Source organism: Pseudorasbora parva, chromosome 1, assembly GCF_024679245.1.
Source record: "Pseudorasbora parva isolate DD20220531a chromosome 1, ASM2467924v1, whole genome shotgun sequence".
NCBI lineage: Eukaryota > Metazoa > Chordata > Actinopteri > Cypriniformes > Gobionidae > Pseudorasbora > Pseudorasbora parva.
The window spans coordinates 40,985,659-41,005,545 of record NC_090172.1 but is presented as its reverse complement, the minus strand read 5'-3'; the positions used below and the strand labels follow the sequence as shown (position 1 = coordinate 41,005,545).

Here is a 19,887-nt window from a genome sequence, read left to right as displayed (position 1 = left end):
TGTGTTCTGAAGATGAACGGAGGTCTTGCGGGTGTTGAAAGACATTAGGGTTTTTAAAGGGTTACTTCAGTGATTAGCATATGGCTTTGTATCAGTAGAAACCCTGGAGTATATCCGAATGATCGTAATCTGATAATAAAGGCATCTGATAATATCGTCAATTTGCGTCATCAGTAAAAAATTTGGCCAGAGGCTAAAGACTACAGCCAGCAGAGGGAGCCATTTCCACTCGCACATGGGGAGTGGGATCGCACTCACAGCTCAGCTCACAGCTGCAGCCTCAGGCATTCATGTAAACTGTGCAGCCGGCGGAGCAAAGTGAGTGTTTTAACTTCTCAAATGAATTCCTATTAAAAGTTAAAGGACAACTCCGGTGAGAAATGATCCCAGAGGTAATTAACAGATGGTTACCGAGTAGATCGTTCTCTGGGATGCGTTTTCATGTAAATCAAATTTAAAGAGTTTTATCTCTAAAAACAGATTAACGTATAACGCTTGTCTATGGGGCAACGGGTACGTGAAATTAAATCGCTAGTTTATACCAGAGTCCTGCAACGGGTCAAGTGGCTAAAACGGGTGGATTATGACATTTATAAAATTCACGGGCGGGGATGCGGGCGGATAATTAACTCTGTGCGGGCGGGTAGTAGCGCGGATGGGCGGATGAAAAATATGTGCAATATTTCTGTGGCAAAGTGAACGAGAGAGCGAGAGAGAGAGAGACCAGGGCGTGATTGTGAATGAGCGTCACCTGCGAGCCACACCGGTCTCGAGTTCTCTGAGGGAGCTCGGAAGCATGTAAGGACGAGAGATCACCAGACCTGGATTTGACGTTGAGTTGTGTTTGTGTTTTATTATGCGTGTGCGCATGGGAGATATCCATGAAGGGCTACTCACGTTACTTTCGTTTTGTTTGGTTAAAGTCTTTTAAATGTTCGCCGGTTCCCGCCTCCTTCTTCCCCCATCGAACATATTGTAGGCTATTACAATTTCTATGTCCAAATTACCATTACACATACACGCAACAATGATATACCATTTGACCCATCACGTCACCACCACTGCGACATTGAAACTTTAGTTGATGCCTCTCGTAGCGCAGAAGGAGCGAGCGTTGCAGGAGTAGCAATGGATGAAGTAAAAGTAAAGCTGGTGAGTGGAGTAGCTATATGAAATTGTTGACAATGAGTCTTTAAAGGCACTTTTGCCTGTTTCATTAGCCCATTCATGACGCTGTTGATGTAGAGATAGGTGATGTTGAGATAAAAATAAAGCATTTTAATTTGAATTTTTTCGCGTGTGTGATTTATCGCGGGCACGGGTCGGGTAACGGGCCAAATATTAACGGGTCTGGGCGGGTACGGATTTAATTTTGAAATTTTCACGGGTCACGGGTCGGATCTGGTGCTAAACCTTGCGGGTACGGGCGGGGACGGGTCTCCAAAAATGGACCCGTGCAGGACTCTGGTTTATACCACTAACAAAGCTCAAAATAGCCTCGCACTAACACGGTAGCATAATGAGGGTCCCTACATGCAAACCGAAGCATTGAGAACTTTGTAAGTGTACAAACAGTTTAATAAGAAGATACTTTATAAAGACAGTGCATTACACGTTTACGGTCAGGCGCCATCTTGGAAAACAGTCTCGACTAGTCGAGCGCCAAACGCTGTCCTTTAAGTTTCCAAAGGCATGAACTGAAAACAAGCCAGACTGAACACGCGCTAAGAACTACTGCCGCAAGCGTGGACACGTTTACCTCAGCTCTCATCATGATGTGTAATCTTACTCCTGCTGCGTTTGTGACACTCACTCAGCGGCTAAATCACAATATATTGAACAGACACGTTCAGTTTTTAATTGTAGTGTAAAAAATACCAGTGGTTAGGGTGCTCAGAGACACTGTAACAAACTACTCTTCCTCTAGGGATTAACGGGAGTTTAGTCCTTGCAGTGTTCTTTTGCATGACTGTTGCCTACATTTCACAGTATGTGGAACACAAGAAAAGCTGCATATTTTAAGATATTTAGCTCAAAATAAAAAAATGGTAATATTTTTCTCAGACTAACTCACTCTCACTCTCACTATCTATCTATCTATCTATCTATCTATCTATCTATCTATCTATCTATCTATCTATCTATCTATCTATCTATCTATCTATCTATCTATCTATCTATCTATCTATCTATCTATCTATCTATCTATCTATCTATCTATCTATCTATCTATATTATCAGTCAGGTATCTTCATGAATCACACACCTCAGCTCTTTCAAGCTGTCTTTAGTGTTGCTCTTAATTGCATTCATGTAGAAGCCAAAGTTGTTTTTCTTAAGGCTTTCATGGTGCTGACGAACAGGTGTGTTGATTAGATCATGAATCACACCCAGAGGGAGATCTTTGCAACATCTGCTCTTTGATCATTTTGCCTTTCCAGCTATAAACTCTGGATTTGCACCATAGCAGGAGAGTAAATGGCACTGTACCTCTGTCTAATATCAGATCTATATATCAGATCTTCTATAACTGCTGTTTTGGCAGTTATGTGTGCATGTCCTCTATAACTGCCGGGAGTTCTTTCATGCTCCCTTTTTAATCAAAATTAGACTGAATTACATCCAGTGCATTATTATTAGTCTGTCAACTGTGCTTATTATGGGCTGCATCTGTTACATTGGGGGAATCCCTGTGATGTCCCTCTGGCAATATTTTTTTTCTCTAATGAGCCTAATAATGTAGCTGTTTCTCACTGGAACAGAGGCCATCGGTGTATTTTTGTTTCATTGATTTGCTTCTTTTATATATTTTCACCCTTTCTTTAGTTGCCAGGTCTGGTATCAGTAATAAGCTTCTTTTGAAGCTTCTGATTGCCCTTGAATCGTCCCCAGGCTGATCAGCGGTTCAGAGGAGAGGAAATGTCCTGAGTTTAGTTAGATCTGACACACCTGAGCTCAAACACATGATTCACTTCTCAGTGCTGTGCAGAGGGTAACACATTTCCTTGGCATTAGACTTGTACTATTTCTGCTGTTGTTGGCAGATCAGACTGTGTCCTCGAATAGGAGCATGCCAACACCTGATCCTGACCATTGTGCCGTGAAGGAAATTTTGCAGGGTAATATTAAAAAAACATTGCAGAGTTTACAATAGAGTGTAAGCAAACTTCACTACGCTTAATGTGTTGACGTCATTAACCAACAATTAGCAAAAATGAAACAAAACCCGATAATTCTTTTGTCAAAATGAATTACTCAAATGCGTAAAAAAATGTTTAATACTAAATGCAATAAATATGTAGATGTGGGTTGTCTTAAAGGTGATGGTTTGTGCATACAAAAGAAAATATATTCTACTTCTCAGTCATAATAATTGAAGAAAGAACTTAAGCGCTCACCTCTAGTTGAGTTGCCAAGATCCAGGCCTGGATTCTGACTGTCAATTTAGCCAAGGATTTCTGTTATGCTAATAATTTTTTGCAGCTGTTCTGTGCAGTTGGCAAATTGTAATCTACAGTTCCAACCAGCCAGTGAGTGACTAAAGACTTAAACATGGGCTTAACAGCCCTTATGAGTCTTGCTCTTCTTTTCCAGTAGCCATATTGTGTATGGTAAAAGTCTTAGACTTGAGGTAATTTCTTTCCTGTGTTTGATTTGAGATGTACGAGCCAGCACAATGTCTCATAATTGAGGTATTCTGTGATTAATATATTGTGTAATAGAGCAGGAAATCGTATTCCCAGTGGCATTTCAAAATGCGGTTGGATACCATTTAACCCTTATTAAGTTTCCAGAAATAGGTCTTAAATTCGCTATCCGTTTCCTTCACTGCCAAACCCTTGTCACAGAACCTTTTAGGTTTGACAGAAGTTTCATAGTGGATTAAACATGCACATTAGTAAATACCCTGTGGTTAGATTTGTCACTTTGTTTGCTGTTCTAAGATTTAATGCCAATATTTAAATATTTTATTATCTTTAGTAGAATTGATTGTGATTACCATAACATACACATTATAACCTGTAACATAAATGGAAGAAAAAAAAATCGTCATCAGGGCTCCAGCTCCTCTCTCCATTGTCTGGTGTGGCATGAACAGCCCGTGGCAGGCCTGAGTAGGGAGGACAGGCGTGCAGTCTCAGGAGCAGGTCTGTGTGGGTTGTGGTGACAAATGAACCGAAAGCTTGGTATTCATTGCACCCAGCTCTCCTGTGCCAGCCCTGTCCCCCCCTTCACTGACGGCCTTTCATGTGTCAACAATACCTCCCACTGTTCCCTGGGCTCAAGGTGCCTGCAGAGAACATCAGCCTGGGATGGTTTGGCCTAGGGCTGGGCGGTAAAACTTTATATACCATACGACCATAGACATGTCTTTCTTTATGTGGTAGATACATTATCAGTGGACTGGACTGGTTTATATTTTGTACACATGAGCAAGAAACAAAGTAATGTAGAAATACATAGTGTGATGTGCCAAGTAGATCAAGACAAGGAAGAGTTTGTTACTAAAGGCCCCGATATTCTGATGGCGAAGTTGTTTTTCATTCTTCGTATAGGGGTAAAACGAAGTTCAAAATACGTGAGCAGTGATATACTGTTACCGAACATCCAATGGCGCCACACTGCTGATAGCAGTGTTTAGATATGTAAATATGAGCTGCCCACTTTCCTCTCAATAACAAAATAAACACTCAAAAAATCTGTGAAAACAGCAAGCATTTGAATAAAGCAAATGAAAAGCATCATAGCAAGTTACCAACATGGATATATTTGTTTGCACAAGCTCTGCAATTCGGCACTCTAGTAAAGTCACAAGAGGCTGACATTTTTTCAGGAATCCCGCAAGATTAATAAAATCACTATGAATCACGTGATTAATATTAACAAATGGATACCATTTAACCATTTAAATTTCAGAAATAGGTCTTAAATTCGCTATCTGTTTCTTTAAGATAAGCTATCTTGCTATCTTTCTGGGACGGGAGCGGAATTTTTTTTTTTTTTACCAGGTATTGTTAATTTTGTCAGACGAGACGAGAGACAGGCAGTATATTTTCCTTAATTTGTATTTGAGAAGATTCTTTGCACCGTTCGTTTGTTCATTTAATCTGTATATTTTATTGAACAGTTTGTTGGTCACCACAACATTTCTTTTTTTAGTGTTCAAACTATAATATATTTCTCTGAAGAACATGTTTTGTTTCAGTGTTGTTATTATATAACCATCCTTCGATTTACTTTATTCTTTGAACTTTTTATGACACATCTACATTGTCAGTAAACAAAATACACGTTTTCACTCAAAAACCAAGTGAAAATAATATTTTAATAAATGGCTATAACTTGCTAACGGATTGTTACATGTAGACACTATGTCATCTGGAAGTCTAAAACCAAGTCTAACTTTCTAAAGGAAAAAATCCAAACTTCATGAATTTCTGTTTGAGTTCATGGTAAAAACACCACATTTTTGCTGCCATTTTTCTTAAAATTACATTAATTTAATCCATTCTCAGAAATAAATGTAAGATTGGGACATCAAATGAGCTAGATGGAAACTTAAGTTTATCCTGTTTAAAATTATATATGGTACTTGATGCTAACTGCTAGAATGGGTGAGAAAAACAAAGAAAAGTAGAGGCATGTCAGGCGCCTCAAAAAATGTCTAGGTCTTTAAGGGTTAACAAATATTACTTAATATAACAATTTTGTTTTATAGGATCTCAAATGCTACATCATGTGAAGCTACTTTTGCACAAATTAATACCATTATGTTGATTTAATGACATGATACAGATATACTGCTGTTTTTGAAATGACCAGGCAACTGTGTGTGTCGAGGTCCTGATCCAGGTGCCAGGAAACAACTGAAGATGTAGAGAATCGATAGCAGTCTGCATTACATGAAAGAGCAACTCATGAATCAATGTGATGAGGATTCAGAAAGGGCGTGACCAACGTCAGGTCATCTCTGTGACTGAGACAACGCTAAGCGCATTCTAATGGAAACGGCTCTGCTGTGATAGATGTGCTTGTTTTGAATTCAGTTTTTGAGAGCACTGCATTTAATAAGTCAGCTCAGCTCTGTTTTCCTCAAAGGAGCCGATCGGCCACAGCTGTAGCTATGGGGATGGCACAATTTTAAACCGTATTCATCCCTGACTCCTAATACCAGCTGTAAGCCCCTTTACAAAAAGCTATTTTCTTAAATCTAGCGTGGTATGATGCTCTCTAGGACGTGGTGTACTCTTCCTTTTAGTCCACTGTGCCACTTGTTCAGAGAAGGGATTACAACCGTGTTCCTCCTGTTTTTAGTTTGATCTCTGGATTATACAGAGCTCAGCCATATCTCCTGCATATTAGTGGATTTGAATGCAAATTATCCTTGTACACAGATGCACCCTGCACTGCGGTGGGCCGCCTGATCCAGATGCTCCATCAGGGATGCTTGATCAGGTGCTTTGCGTTAGGATTCAGACAGCACTTTCTGAGCATGTCCCTGAATCTCAAAGTAACGCCATGTGAACTCTGCCTGTGAAAGCCAAAAAGATCAAATTATTTATAGCCTCGACAAATGAGATGAGCTGCTTATCTTTCACGGTGCAGTCAGACGCTGCTCTGCACGCTCTGAACAGAAAGTGCGGAGTCGATGTGGGGAAGATGAAGTAAAGAGGGGAGAGATTAGAAAGAGTCGGAGTGCAGGTCTGTGAAACAAGTGCAAACTCTGCAAAGAGGATTAAATGGGAAGATTGGAAAAAAAGAATGATTCAGTTTCGCTGTTCTTCTGTAGCATTGAATATTTCAGAACTATATGAAATCATGTTTACACCTAATACGTACACCATATTGCCAAAAGTATTGGGACACCCCTCCAAATCATTAAATTCAGGTGTTCCAATCACTTCCATGGCCACAGATGTATCAAATCAAGCACCTAGGCAAGTGAATTCAAGTGGGGTACTGTGTTAGGTTGCCACCTGTTCATTAAGTCCATTCATCAAATTTCCTCACTAATAAATTTTCCATGGTCAATTGTTAGTGGTACTATATAAGTGAAAGCAATTATTTTCCTTGGAAAGGAAAAACAGCATCTCAGCCATAACTTCAGTCAGTAGTCAGTAGCTCAAGAATAACTCAAGGACAGTGCATAGAGAGCTTTATGGTATGGGTTTCCATGGCTGAGGAGCTGCATCCAAGCCTTACATCACCCAGTACAATTACACCACTTGGTACTCTGGAGTCACGAATCACATTTCTCTGTCTGGCAAGCCGATGGGCGAGTCTGGATTTGGTGGTTGCCAGGAAAACAGTACTTGTCTGATTGCATTGAGCCAAGTGTAAAGTTTGGTGGATGTTCAAGAGTTGGGCTTAGCCCCTTATATCCAGTGAAAGGAACTCTTAAGGGTGTGATGAATTAAGAAATCAACTTTCCCTTGAGATTTTGATATATAAAAGGTCATGGTAATATATCCTGTAAGTTTCAGAGCTGAAAACTTCCTTGTTAGTCAAAGAAAAACTTTTATAGACACCTGGCCCAGAAAACGATCATGTGTCATCACACGACAAAACACGCCTCTACAGCACATCTAATTCCGTAGCCCAGTTCACCGACTCATGGAGCTGCGAAGAATATAGTAAGATATTGCGCTATGTGGAAGAACAGTCGCTGCATAAGCTTCCTTCGGCTCCTAATATTAGGAATGTGTGGTTGAACTTTATTTTTAATGAAGTTCCAGCTCACGTGGGGAAGACAGTGGTGTTCACTTCATTTCACTGCAGAATTGTTTGCAAATTGTTTGTAAACAATTCCCAGGTCGATGCTGGATTTGCAAACATTTGAGATTAAAACACAGTGTTGTTTCTTCTATATTTGATACGACAGGAATGGTGCAACACACTTATGTGAGTAAAACATGTTTTTTATATGTAATAGTATTGCATTGTTATGGATCGTTTTGCCTATGTGTACGGGTCTAACAGAAACATACCTTTAGCACGCTGGACTCAGACACGTATGGGCCAGGGCTCGCAAAGCCCAACATCTCGGGGCTATGTGTTTTGCAGATCAAAACGGAAGCCCGTCAGCAGGCCAATGAATCTCATAATATTCCTTTCTTGTTCTGCGGTGTTCTGTCTCTTGACTTGACATTTGAAGGGCATGTGCGTGCGAATGTGTGTGTGTGTGTTCGCGCTTATATCGACTGATCGTGCAGAGATTTTGTATTGTATGTAATACAAAAATAATAGTCCAATCAATTGCGGGTGGATGAGAAATAAATCATTGTTTTTGTTTGATAAAGACGTTTATTCCAGTTGCCACTTTCAAAACAACCCTCATGTGAACTGAACTGAACAGGGGAGCTGAAGCTCATTAAATATGCGAATCTTATCCAATCCTAGCCCGTGGGTATTTACTTCCAAGTCTCCAGTGCGGCACGCCCATCAAAACCCAGCGTTCAGGAGAGAGCATCAAAACCAGTGTAGAAAGTAGCCTATTACTTATTAGTTATGATGTTTTTGAATGTAAAAACTACACTAACATCATTAGTTGACCTCAGACAACAGTATACTTTCTTTTTTTAAATCTTTTTTTAGTTCATGGGGGTTCATGGGTTCCAGTTCATGACACCTTTAATGCTTCAACATACCAAGACATTTTGGACAATTTCATGCTCCCAACCTTTGAAAATGGCCCCTTCCTGTTCCAACATGACTGCACACCATTGCACAAAGCAAGGTCCATAAAGAAATGGATGAGTGAGTTTGGTGTGGAGGAACTTGACTGGCCTGCAAAAAGTCCTACCCGATAGAACACCTTTGGGAAAAATTTGAGTGGAGACTGTGAGCCAGGCCTTCTTGTCCAAAATCAGTGCCTGTCCTCACAAATGTGCTTCTAGAAGAATGGTCAAAAATGTATTCCCATAAAAACTACTAAATGTTGCAGAATGCCTTCCCAGGAGAGTTTAAGCTGTTATAGCTGCAAAGGGTGGGCCAACTCCATATTAAATTTACAAATAAAGAACGGGATGTCATTATTGTTGATGTGCATGTAAAGGCAGACGTACCAAAACTTTTGGCAATATAATGTATGTAGGCCAGGCTGAAGCTGTTTGTACGGCTACCATTCATCACGTATTGGTCCTTTTGGCTCCGTTTGTTAAATATGGAGTGTGTGGCACTATGTGGCACTTCGTTTAGGTTGATGGATTGATGAGTTTTTATTCTCCGTTGACCTTAGTCTTAGCTTTAGTTTCACAGTGTGTGGACTGCTAATGATGGCATTGGCGTGTTGTCCATTGCTGTAGTGAGAGCAGGGCTATTCTGCTTTATTGATTTTTTTTTTCTTTGCAAAGAAGATAACATGCCAAAGAGAGAAGAGATGATATGTGTGAGAGGCTGATGATTTGCGTTGTGAGCTACGTTTACAAAGTTAATGTGATTCTCTCCCTAGTACAGAAACCGCAGGAGCAGAATATGATTTGGGAAAGAGGAAAGATGTGTAGAGAATATTGAATTCTTTCTTTCTTGTTGTCACTATTTGCAAGAACAGTAGTCACAATAAACTACTAGTTGTGTTTGCGTCCCATATTACATAAAAACTGATGGATAGAGAAAATTAAATGTGAAAAGTATCCAAAAATGATTTCTTGAGATGAATACCTCCACTTTATTTCCACTTTAGTTTATAAGTTACTAGCTTTGCATTTTAAAAGAGGACTTGTTCCTTTTTCTCAACAGGTCATATGAATTATTAATTTATTCAGAAATTAAAAAATAATTATTATCATCAGACCAGAATTATTGTATAGCATTTCATAAACTTTATTCACAAATTATTTTTGTGATATTTCAATTAGTCTTGAATGGAAACATTTTTGACTGAAATGCTAGATTGTTATTGTTAACCAAAACTTTAAATGATTTTTGGTAATTTAAATAACTGCTAAAATAAAATATAAATATTAGATGTAAAACGCTAACTTACAAATCTTGAACAAAAATTAAAAAATGCTGCCATGTCAAATAATTTAAATTAAATGTTAAAGTACTAAAAACTGAAATAAAAAGTCAATTAAAGCTAAATAGAAAAATTATATAATGGTATATAAATAATTCTTAAAAACACTGCCGTCACCATTGTCAACTGAAGTGAATTTTCCTGACACACAATAAATTCAAAAAGTCTCCATTATGCATGTTTCTTTGTTCGAAAGCTACACATTATACCCTTAACAAAAAAATATATATACTGTCGTGGTCATAATTGTTGATACCCCTGGTAAATATGATCAAATTAATAGAATATGGATATATAATTGGATATCATATTTGTTGGTTTATTTGAATATGGTTATCATAATTGTTGGTACCCCTGGTAAATATGATCAAATAAATAGAATATGGATATATAAAAACAGAATATGGCTGTAAAAAATTAACCTGCATTGTTTACCCTTTTGATCTTTTATTAAAAAAAAATCACAAAAATCTAACCCTTTCATTAAAGTAAAATAATTGAAAATGAGGGCTAAATCACATTATGAAATTAATGCTTTTCTCCAAAACACGTTGGCCACAATTATTGGTACCCTTTTATTAAATACTTTTTGCAACCTCCTTTTCCCAAGATAAGAGCTCTGAGTCTTCTTCTATAATGCCTTGTGTGAGTTTGGAGAACACCTGAATAGAGATCACAGACCATTCCTCCATACAGAACCTCTCCAGACCCTTCAGATTCACAGATCCTTGCTGGTGCTTCTTCTCTTCAGTTCAGCCACACATCTTCTATAGGGTTCATGTCAGGAAACTGGGATGGTCATGGGAGAAGCATCATTTTGTGCTCAGTGGCACATTTGTGTGTTGATTTTGATGTTTGTTTTGGATCGTTGTCCTGATGGGAGATCCAACCACGGCCCATTATAAGATTTCTAGCAGAATCCATCAGGTTTTGATTTTTTATCTTTTGGTATTTGCTAAAACCCATGATACAATGTGTCTGCACAAGATATTCAGGACCTCCAGCAAAAAAATAGGCCCACAACATTAAAGATCCAGTGGTATTTTTAGCCCTGGGCATGGGGTACTTTTTATCCCTGTTTGCACCAAACCCATCTGGTAGATTTGCTGCCAAAAAGCTATTTTATAGTTTCATCTGACCACAGAACCCAGTCCCTTTTGACTTTCCAGTCGTGTCTGACAACTGAATGTGCTGGAGTTTGTTTCTGGATGAGTGAGGATTTTTCTTGAATCCCTCCCAAACAACATGTGGTGATGTAGGGGTTGTTTTTTATTTTTTTTATTTTTTAGGCTTTCTGACCCCAAGACTCAACTAATCTCTGCGATTCTCCATCTGTGATCCTTGGAGAGTCTTTGTGCACTCAAACGTTCCTCCTCGTCGTGCATTAGGACAATATACACACACATCCTCTTTCAGGCAGATTTGTAACATCTTTAGTTAAATGGATCTTCTTAATTATTGCCCTGATGGTGAAAATGGGGGTTTTCAATGCTTTAGCTATTTTTCTAAAGCTTCTTTCTATTTTATGAAGCTCAACAATCTTTTGCTGCACATCAGAATTATGTTTTTTGGTTTCACTCATTGTGATAAATGATTAAGGGAATTTGGCTTTTATGCCTCCTTATATTTATACTCCTGTGAAACGAGACATCCTAGCTGGACAATTTCATGTTCTTTGTCACCTTGGTGTTTTAAAAATGTAAATATTAATGTAAATATATTTCAGAGATATTTTACTCATTTAAAATTCTAGGGGTACCTACAATTGTGGCCAATGTGTTTTAGAGAAAATCATTTATTTCATAATGTGATTTACCCCCCATTGTCAATTATTTTACTTGAATGAAAGGTTGGATTTTTGTGAAATTTTTAAATAAAAGATCAAAAGAATAAACTTTTTGCCATATTTGATCAAATTCACCAGGGGTACCAACAATTTTGACCATGACTGTATAGTAGAACAAAAAATAAATGCTTTTCCCCTGCTGCAATGAGAAAATAAAAAAGAAAGGAAATATGGTAAACAGTATACACAGTCATCTAGACAGATATTGAATTTCTCTAATGCTGCATTTGATTATTCATGCAGAGGGAAAAAATATTGATTGGACCTTTTAAACTCTGATTAATTCCATGTAGGTATGCATAAAATTTCCTCTGACTGGATTACTGATTACTTAGTAGCTTAAATCTGAAATGTCACTGGTGTAGTGTGGGGAGTGTAAGTGCATGTTTGCCTGTTATTGTAGTTCGGGAAATAGGTGTTTCATAGAATGTGCATTAATGTACGTTTGTGTTTACATTGTAGGTAAGCAGTGATGATGCGTTGTCTGGCAGCCCGTGTTCACTACAAGACCCTGATAGTGATCTGCGCTCTCCTCTCTCTGCTCACGGTCGTTCTGTGGAACAAGTGTACTAGTGAGAAAGCACTGCGCTTCCTGCCCCGGCACCCCCGGCCCCCTCCCAGCCCGAAAATAGACAGCCATCCGCAGCAGCCCCAGCCCCCCGAACCTCCACCAGTGGTCGGTGGAGTACGCTACGAAGAGATCGACTGCCTGATCAACGACGATGTCACTATTAAGGGCCGCCGAGAAGGTAGCGAGGTATACCTGCCCTTCAGCTGGATGGAGAAGTACTTTGAGGTGTATGGCAAGGTGGTACAGTACGACGGCTATGATCGATTCGAGTTTTCGCACAGTTACTCCAAAGTATACAACCAGAGAGAGCTGTACCACCCAAACGGAGTCTTCATGTCCTTTGAGGGGTATAACGTGGAGGTCCGTGACAGAGTCAAGTGCATTAGTGGAGTTGAAGGTGAGTTTTGTGTTAAAAGTGATACCTCTTCACGTATGATCGGTCTTGTATGATTATGGTCAGAACACAAGTAATTAGTTGGATTGTACCTGGTATTAACGTGTTTATTGATATGCATCAAAAGTGTGGCCCCATATATGAACTTTGCACTTCACCAGAAATTGTGGTAGAGTAGCAAATAAAAAAATTGTAAAAACAAGACCAAATATATATATATATATATATGAGAGAGGTAGCTTGTTCCTTAACTTCACTTATGACTGGTTGGAAGTTAGAAAACAACACCCTGAACAGCGTAATGAGTTAAATTACCCAAATGTAATTACTAAAACTTTATTTTCATTTTGGTGCATTGTTTAAGAATGTCCCCATGTGATCACATCGCCTGAGATGAATGCTAATGCCAGATATTCAATGGAATAGCTTTCCATAGGGTGTTTGGGCTATACTTTCGGTCATCAGTATGTATTCAGCTACCAATTAAAGTGTGGTATTCTCATCGCCACCATTTTACCATGTTTATATCTATTCCGCTAGTTTTCCCCTTCATAATCAGTGCAGAAATGTTAGAAAAGTCACCAGATTCTGCTTGGGCATACCTATAAGTGGCTCTCTTAATGTGTCTCAGTAAAATCACATAGTTACTCTCTCCCTCATCATCAAGATTCTCCTAAATGCATGTCACATTAAAGCAGCACTTAATTGTGGCACACTGGGAGAAGTGAGAGGCAAGGCGACCTGCCTCATTTCTAACACAACTTGTTAGTGGCCATTAATAGTCATTTAGTGCAGTCCAAGAGGAGTTTCCTGGAAGCCAGGCTTAAATGATCTACGTCTGGTTCCTAGTGAGTAATGCACCCTCAATGGACTATACATTAAGCAAATGAAAGTGGGATTGATTCAGCCAAGAACTGAATCGCAAGAGCTGATTTGATGACCTTAAACGTAATGGAGAATAATTTTGCACTCAGACTCCCATGCATCTTCTAGTGAATGTCAATGAGAAAAAGCAAAACCAAATTAAAGCAGAATCGTTTTCCTTTTTTATTAAAGAACCTAAATGACAAGCATTTCAAAATGAACTGAGAGATGACACTCCTTCAAAGCTGATTATGGCGGTCTAGATTTTGTCCTTCAGAAGCGTTTTACTGTCCAGGAACCACATTTGTCTCTCCGCTGTGTCAGTGATCCATCACTGTTTGTCTACCCTGACAGATTACTTTCAACCATTTCCTGCTGGCTCACTCTTCTTTCTATCTCTTCGTAAGGACCGTCCTTCAGCAGACGGGGTTAAGTGCTCTGTTCGAGGCACCACAGTGATAGAGCTGATTCTAGTCTCACTACATTTCTTGGATAAACCCTACCTGGAATTGAACCATTGAACCCGCACCCTTTGTGTTAACAGCCCAGATCTCTGGCCATCAGGCTATCACCACCATCATATCAAAGCTATTAACACCAAGTGTGTGATGCTATTCTCTTTAGAAAGTGAGCCTTTCACTCTTCTGTGTTCCTATATAATGAGACTGGGTAATGAAGTAATCACTACTTAAGGAAGTATTGAAAATGAGGTCGGTCTGATCAATACTGGAGACTAAAGAATGCCTTCCAAACCACAACATTAATATTCACTGAAGACGGTGAAATCTCTTGCAGTGCTTGACAGGATGGCATACAAAGTGAAAGAATTTTCAAATTAATTCAAAATGAATTGAATTCAAAGGAGACTGAGTCTGTTTCCATGTGAGGGTATGTTGGTGTAACCAATGACAATTTTGTGAACAAACCATTGCACACTTTTACATGCTCAAAAAAACATTCTACAGTACTCTATTAAAATGCTGAAACATCCGGAGCAGCACATCTGGCATGCTGCTCTGAAAAAGCTTTCATGTTTTACAGTTATTGATCAGCATTCAGGATTAAACCACTTCCAACCCTTTTCTGGTTAAACCTTTTAAAACACGTGGGCCTCGTGCACATGCAAAGAACACCCTTTTTGTAGCACCGCAAAGAAGCGCATTCATACCATATTCCTTTGTGGCAGGTGGAAAAATTGGGATGTCTATGAGTTGAAACAAAATGTCTTCGATGTCTGTGGTGACACAAAAGCAATAGCGTTTGTACTTGTCCCCTAGTTTTGTTTCCTTTCTTACCTCCTCTCCTCCATAACCAAGAGCCTGTCCATTACTCAAAGGCTGTTTACATGGAGCCGCTCTCTGTTCTCAATGCTACAAAGAAGCTCTGTAGCAGTAATGACTGTGTTGGAATGAAGGTGCCTGTAGGGAATCGTCTGAGGTTTGAAGCATTGCCTCTGATTCTCCTCCAGTATCCATGGAAAATTAAAGCGAGCACTGCCTCAAAAGTACAGGTGTAACATTTAAATCCAGTGTTCAAGGTTTGTTGTGATGCCGGAGTGAAGGTCATTGTTGGATCTCGCTAAGGTAATCTCACCTTCAGTGATTTTTAACTTGGTCTCCAGCACTAAATTATTACGCCAACAGAAAGAGGTTTTAATCTCAGTAGATTTAATCTGCTGTAGTTATGAAACGTTCATTTTTATAAATGTGTTACAAATGCACAAAACAAAGATTAATTAGAGGTTCTGTTCACCTCGTTCTCATCCCAGGCATCAGAGGCACAAAAACAGTGTGTTGAGCTCCGAGGTAATAACCTACATGAGCCTGCGGCAGTGTGTTAGAGCAGAGAGCCTATTATCAGAGACAGAGGACAGACTCATCAGTCTCCACCGAAGGAGGAGAGAGGGAGAGAGAATAAAAAGGAATGAAAAGGAGATGAGTACGGAGAGTGACAGTGAAAGAGAGCTCCTTTTTCCTCCTCCTTCAGTTTGAGGGATGGCGTCTCCTACAGCAGAGGATCAGAGTGCTCTGAATAGTATCTAGGCCAGAGAGCGCCTCCACAGTGCCCATATGCCTCCTGATACAGGTCCCACTTAGAGCCAGTGTGTGTGCACCTTGGAAAGCAGAAGGCAGTCTCATTGGTGTTTGTCATCTATATTGCCTTGTTATGTCTGTGTTTAACCCTGCATGTGGTTTTTTATGTGTATGTTTGTGGATAGACGCTTTAAAGCCAGCAATAAACCAGCAGCACAGTTGCAGTGTTTTGTCTGTGGCTTGATTATTGTCACGCCAGGCTGTAGAATAGATGAGCTGTGGTTAAATGGAAAAAAAGGATAGAGAGAAGGTTAATGAAAGCCTGCTGACCTATAACTCTTAGCATTTGTTTCAGTGCCGATAGCAAAACATACTTGAGATCGATGTAACTGGTACTAACCGAAGACTGTTTGCTTCAGTGGCTTTGTCCTCACTGTGCTCACTGCTCTTTTGTTTATCTCTGGGTAATTTGAAGGTTTATGTGTTTTCACTTGACAGTACTCTGGATTGTGTATCTAAACTAAATTGTTTGGAAGACATGAAACAAGACGGTTATTTATTATGAATGAAGATAGCATCAGTGTAGAAACCACTACTTCACATCACATTATCAAACTTAAGTTCAATTCAAAAGACTCGACAGTAAAGCTAACATTATAAAGTGGTTAACATCTTAAGACACAAATGGCCAAGCTAAACTGTTGGTATATTTACACTTGGGAATGTTAAATCATGTTATTACGGCAATTTACTATGTTGCCTGGCAACCGAGAGTAAGTCAAAAGGCTAAAAACCTGTATTTCTCAGGAAAAATTATTACGAGTCCAATGATGTATTGAACATTTGGGTCTATATTTTTTAAAGGAGCTTTTAGGCACTTCTGGTTCTGATACTGATTGATAATTTTTCATTATCAATGTGAGTTTGTCTGTAGCTCCTGTATAAAGTTTTGAATGGAAGTGTGTGTATAAATAAATATATAACATTTAATTCTCTTCCATTTCAGTTTCTCATATCTCTTCTTATGTTTTCTACCTATAGGAGTACCTTTGTCTACGCAATGGGGCCCTCAAGGGTATTTCTATGCTATCCAGATAGCTCAGTATGGCCTGAGTCATTACAGTAAGAACCTGACAGAGCGGCCGCCCCACATGGAGGTGTATGACACAGCGGAGGAGAGAGATAGCAGGTCTAGCTCGTGGACTGTCCCTAAGGGCTGCTCTCTCTCTAGAGTCTACGACAAGACCAGAGCCACATCAGTACGACAGTTCAGCGCTCCAGGTACAGAAACGGATATTGAACTACATGCTTGCAATTCATTTAATTTATCTAGTATTATTTTGTTCTTCATACACTGCATTCTGTTTTGTTTTTTTGTTTCTTTGCTTTTTTTCTGTAGGATTCTCTGTCCTCCTGCTTTGCACTATGGTTTTTGTTTATAGTATGTTTACAATTCAATTTCAGTATCTTTTTAAAATGCTATGTAAATGCTTTAGTCTGATTAAATCAAACTAGTACAGTATTAGTAGTACAGGGAGATGAGAGGTGGGTGTGTGTGTGTGTGTGAACCTTTGTGTCTGTGCGTGCGTGCCTGTCTGTGAGAGAGAACGAAAAAAAGGAACCAACCCCCTTTAAAATAATCACATTTTGTCACTTTGCAGCCTAAAATGAAAACGGACAAAAGCAGTTTGTTTTATTTGGCTGTATTTACAACTTATAACATCCAAGTGAAAGATATAATTCCAATTTATCAAAAAACATGAAATTAAAAAACAGAATAACTAAGTTGGACTTGTAAACCCAATGAAGTGTAGTTAATCACCTTCTCAATAGCACACAAAGCCATTTGACTTTCAACTGTGATCAGCTGTGGTCATTTTGAAGAGCCAGGAGGAAACGGGTCAGAGAAGCAACCAAGGAGAGGCCTACAGCAACTCTGAAGCAGTTGCAGGAATTCTTGACAAAGAGTGGTCATTTTGTAGCCTGACAAGCCAGACCCACATCAAGATGTTTGGTCTGGAAACTCACCATAGACAGGGCTCAATCCGAGGGGCGGGATAAACGGTTGTCTTTCAAACTCCCTCTGCACGCGATAGGATAGCGCTACACCAACCAGAGCAATGAAGGTGAAGCAGAGGTAGTTGATAGATTAAATATTCCCTGTATGCGGTCGGCAAACACATCTTCCCTTTTTAAGAATGACTTCAGTGCCGTTCTTTGTTCTTTTTTCAGAGAAAAGCTTAACTCCAAGTCTTCCAGAGTCGTGGTCAAAGCTGATTCGAAAGTCCGCCGTTCGCCAGTTTCTGTGTTTACTAGAAGCACGCAAGCGCAACTCGGCTGTCGTCATTATGGCCCCGCCCGCCAACTCTATACACGATGTGATTGGCCCGGTAAGAGTTGGGTGACTTCAGCTCAGAAGTGTATTGAGAGTTGCTAGACGACACTCGCTGGCAGATTAGATTTGCTGCCGCTAGGGTGCGTCTAGATTTCTAGGCTAGTCATTTTGTGCATGTGACAACAATTGTGGTTGTGGTCACAAATGTGGCTTGTATAGGAGGGTAGCAAGAAAAAAGCCGCTCCTCACGAAAGTCCACATGCAGTCATGACTGAGCTTTGCCAAAACACACCTTGAAAATTATGATGCCACGTGGAAAAAGGTGTTATGGTCAAATGAGACTAAAATGTAATTATTTGGCCTCAACGCCAAACGATATATCGGGTGAAAATCTAATACAGCTCATCATCCAAATAGCACCATTCCTACAGTTAAGCATAGAAGTGATAATATAATAATAATAATAATAATAATAATAATAATAATAATAATAATAATTGGTTACATTTATATAGTGCTTGTCTGGGTCCTCAAAATGCTTTGCATGGAAGGAAGGAATCTCCTCAACCACCAATGTGCAGCATCCACCTGGATGATGTGACGGCAGCCATATTGTGCCTGAACGCCCACCACACACACCAGCTTATGGTGGAGAGGAGACAGTGATGAAGCTAATCAGTATATGGGGATTATTAGGAGGCCATGATGGACAGAGGCCAATGGGCAAATTTGGCCAGGATACCAGGGTTACACCCCTACTCTTTTTCTGAAGGACATCCTGGGATTTCTAATGACCAGAGAGAGTCAGGACCTCGGTTTAACGTCTCATCCGAAGGACACGGTAATATCATGTTTTTTTCCCTCTGCAGCAGGGACTGGAGCACTTGTCAGGATAGAAGAAAAAATGGATGGGGCAAAATACTGTCAAATTCTTGAGGAAAATCTGCTGCCCTCTGCCAGAAAGTTGTCAATGGGAAGAAGATTTACTTTCCAACATGACAATGACCCAAAGCCCACCGCAAAACTGACCACACAGTGATAGAAGGAGAAAAAGGTGAATGTCCTTGCATGGCCTAGTCAGAGCCCAGACTTAAACCCTGTTGAAAATCAGTAGAATGACTTGAAGACAGTCCACAAACGGTCACCATCAAATTTAACGGAACTTGAACTTCTGCAAAGAAGAGTGGTCAAATATTGCAACATCTAGATGTGCAAAGTTAGTAGAGACTTATTCCAACAGACCAAATTAAAGCAAAAGGTGGTTCAACAAAATACTGAAACTAGGGGGTGATCCTTTTTCCAACTCAGTGAATCAGTTTTTTAATTTTTATTTATTTTTTATGACTTGTTGGTGTTATATCACTTGGACGTTATACGCTGCACTGAGTAAATACAGCTGAATAAAACAAAACTGTGTCTTTCCTCATTTTAGGCTGCAAAGCAAGAAAATAAGATTATTTTAAATGGGGGTGATTTATTTTCTATACCCATTGTATGCTCTCTCTCTCTCTCTCTCTCTCTCTCTCTCTCTCTCTCTCTCTCTCTCTCTCTCTCTCTCTCTCTCTCTCTCTCTCTCTCTCTCTCTCTCTCTCTCTCTCAATAACAGCTTTATGTTGTCAATGCTGGCAAATGACCATTAAATAAGTAGAATAATCGACAGCTCCACTTTGTGTCGGGCAGTTCTTTGCCTCCACATCATACCTTAAAATTGGTAAATGCACAGCTAGCTATGCGAGTATTCAGACAGTCCATGGTGTGTGTTTGTGTGTGTATGAATTTTAATTATAAACTTTTATTCAGAAAGGAGGCATTCCATTGATCAAAAG

General features: G+C 39.5%; 1 protein-coding gene across 2 annotated transcripts in view; it reads left to right on the top strand.

Moving 5' to 3' along the window:
* The window catches only part of glceb (glucuronic acid epimerase b), a 65,349-nt gene that overhangs the window by 38,428 nt on the left and 7,034 nt on the right, over positions 1-19,887 (top strand). Inside the window, exons 3-5 of one of the 2 annotated variants that reach the window (XM_067440668.1) lie at positions 12,327-12,832; positions 16,768-17,007; positions 18,577-19,552. In XM_067440668.1, the coding sequence (XP_067296769.1) occupies positions 12,337-12,832; positions 16,768-17,007; positions 18,577-18,662 (822 nt within the window). In that variant the 5' untranslated portion in view covers positions 12,327-12,336 and the 3' untranslated portion in view covers positions 18,663-19,552. Of the gene's footprint in view, positions 1-12,326; positions 12,833-16,767; positions 17,008-18,576; positions 19,553-19,887 lie in introns of those variants that run through there. The other variant, XM_067440663.1, reaches the window with a different exon arrangement.